The sequence below is a fragment of the Peromyscus eremicus genome, chromosome 4, assembly GCF_949786415.1.
Source record: "Peromyscus eremicus chromosome 4, PerEre_H2_v1, whole genome shotgun sequence".
Lineage (NCBI taxonomy): Eukaryota > Metazoa > Chordata > Mammalia > Rodentia > Cricetidae > Peromyscus > Peromyscus eremicus.
In genome coordinates, this window is record NC_081419.1 from 93,223,687 (window position 1) to 93,225,999 (window position 2,313).

The 2,313-nt window shown below is 58.5% G+C and overlaps 1 protein-coding gene across 1 annotated transcript; it reads right to left on the reverse strand.

Moving 5' to 3' along the window:
• Positions 1 to 2,313, reverse strand: Rhov (ras homolog family member V). Its single transcript, XM_059259529.1, has 3 exons — positions 1,712 to 2,313; positions 1,491 to 1,549; positions 1 to 1,295 (listed from the first exon to the last, which is right to left on the reverse strand). The coding sequence occupies exons 1-3, from the start codon at positions 2,283 to 2,285 to the stop codon at positions 852 to 854; spliced, it is 1,077 nt and encodes a 358-aa protein (XP_059115512.1). The 5' UTR covers positions 2,286 to 2,313; the 3' UTR covers positions 1 to 851.

Here is a 2,313-nt window from a genome sequence, read left to right on the forward strand (position 1 = left end):
TTCAGAAACACAAGGTTTTATTTGCAGACTGCATTGCTCACCTTCCAAGCCATGACCTTGGGGAAAGGGATGACCCTACCCCTTCCTCTCAGGCTCTCATTCGCAGCTCCTCCCCCTCCCTTTGCTGGGCCTGGACTCTCACTTCCTGCCCCTCCGCTGGCCCAGCCAGTTTGGGCAGTGCCTAGGGAGCCCTGAGACCCAGTTCTTCCCAGGGAGCAGCCCCAGCCTCCCTGGCCTTGGGGCTTGAGGGCAGCCCAGGTGTCAGCCCTCCCCACAGCTGTCCACCCTGCTCTCCTCCCCCCTCCAGCCCAGTCCTCTCATCTGCCTCCAGTCCACCACATCAAGTCTCACTTCCTGTTTCCCGTCTCAATCAATCTCTCACTGGCCTCTTCTTCATACTCCATCTCAAACCGCTCCAGATCAAGGCTGACCACCTTCCAACCCTCCAAGACGCCGCACTGTTTCCCCTGCTTTATCACACCCGCGCTAGGAGAGGGTGAGGCCATCCACAATGGGCTGCATTCAACCGAGCTGACCTGTGGCCCCACGGTAAGAAACTGGGAATTACATCCCAAGCTGCTCAGACACACTGACACTGATGCGATTATCCCATGAAATTCCAAGTGCTGGGATTTTCCTGTGAGTCTTGACCAAAGAAATCCAAATCAGAGCCAGCCCCTTGCACAGGACAGAGCTCCCCCTGTCTTACCAGCGTGTGCAGCTAGAGGCCATATCCCCTGCGTTCAATAGAGAACTGAGTCCCAGGAGCTGGCCAGGCCCTGCTAGTACCCCATGTCCCAGGGTCCAGAAGTCTCCGGCCGCCTGCCTACCGCTTGCACTGCTATAACTGCTCAAACAAAGCAGAAGAACTTCTTCCAGCGGCAGCGGGAGAGCGTGCGCACACCTTTTGCGTTCAGTTTCTTCTCTAGGCGAGCTTTGTGCTCAATGGCACTGAGAATGGCCGAGTCAAACACCTCCTTCAAGTTCTTCTGCGTCAAGGCTGAGCACTCAAGGTAGCAGCAGGCCCGGATCTTCTCGGCCAGACCCTGGGCTTGGGGTTGGGGTACTGGACCCTCCCGACCTCCCTGGTCCAGCTGAATTAGTACATTGACATCGTCCCTCAGGTCAGCCTGAGTGCCCACCAGCAACACAGGTGCTTGGGGGTTGTGAGTGCGGATCTCCGGCAGCCATTTTTCTGTGATGTTTTGGAAGGAGCTGGGCTGCACCACGCTGAAGCAAGCCAGAAAGACATCAGTATCCGGGTAGCAGAGGGAGCGAAGCCGGTCAAAGTCCTCCTGGGGTAGCAATGCCAGTTGTTAGCAAGATCATTCCCTTCACATTGGAACCAGGGTCTGCTTTCTCACTTGGGGGTGGAGACCTAAGACTCCTAAAGCCCAAGGCCTACTCCATTCCTACTCCATGAAGGAATCCTCTCGGCCTCCAACCCTCTCCAACCCCTAGCCCATCGAAGCCTACATCCAGATTCTCACCTGCCCTGCAGTGTCCCAGAGCTCGATTCGCACAGGGGCTCCATCCACCAGGACTTGCACTGCAGGGGTGGGGAGGAAGAAGCATGAGTTAGCCACAGCATCCTTGTCCCTCTAGGCAGGCCTCACCAGCGCCGCCTCCGGACCTGCTCCCGGGGGTCTTCGGTGCCCTCCCGAAAGCACCAGCCCCACCCTAGCCTCAGGGGCCCTCCGGTAGTACATACCGGAGAAGGTGTCCAGTGCCGTGGGCCGGTAGCGCGCCGGGTACCCATTGCAGGTGTAGCTGACGATGAGGCTGCTCTTGCCCACCGCGCCATCGCCCACTAGCACGCATTTGATGCCCAGCTCCGGAGGCGCGCTGCGCCGCCGCGGAGGAGGGGTTGAGGCTGGGGGAGGCGGTGGCTCGGCCTCGCTCAGCTCCCGCGGCGGCATGGCCCGCTCCCGGGGTAGCAGAGGGGCCAGCCCGGACCAGGCTCCGCAGCGCTCAGGGAAGCAGGTTCGGCAGTCGGACGCAGACAGTCTGTCCAAGCTGGGCACGCCCGCTAGAGGCTGGCAGAGGGTATATATGTTGGGCCCCGCCCACCTCATCTGCATGTCCCAAGTGGCCCGGACCCCGCCCACCGACCTGGACCTCCCTCTGCAGAACACTGAGCGATAGCAAAGCATGCAGAGAAGAAAGGGATATGAAAACCTGGCACCAGGAAGGTACAAGGACAAAGACCCGACATATGATATGTGGTAGATCCATGATTTATTGTTAGTAGGAAGACACAAACTACAGAATTCATAATACAGCATGTTCAAACTAAACACATCACATTAAACC

Coding starts and splice junctions, on each gene's coding strand:
- Rhov (XM_059259529.1), bottom strand. CDS start 2,285: ATGCTGTATTATGAATTCTGTAGTTTGTGTCTTCCTACTAACAATAAA. Junction 1,550..1,711: donor GGCACTGGACACCTTCTCCG/GTATGTACTACC, acceptor CCACCCCTGCAG/TGCAAGTCCTGGTGGATGGA. Junction 1,296..1,490: donor TCTGGGACACTGCAGGGCAG/GTGAGAATCTGG, acceptor TTGCTACCCCAG/GAGGACTTTGACCGGCTTCG.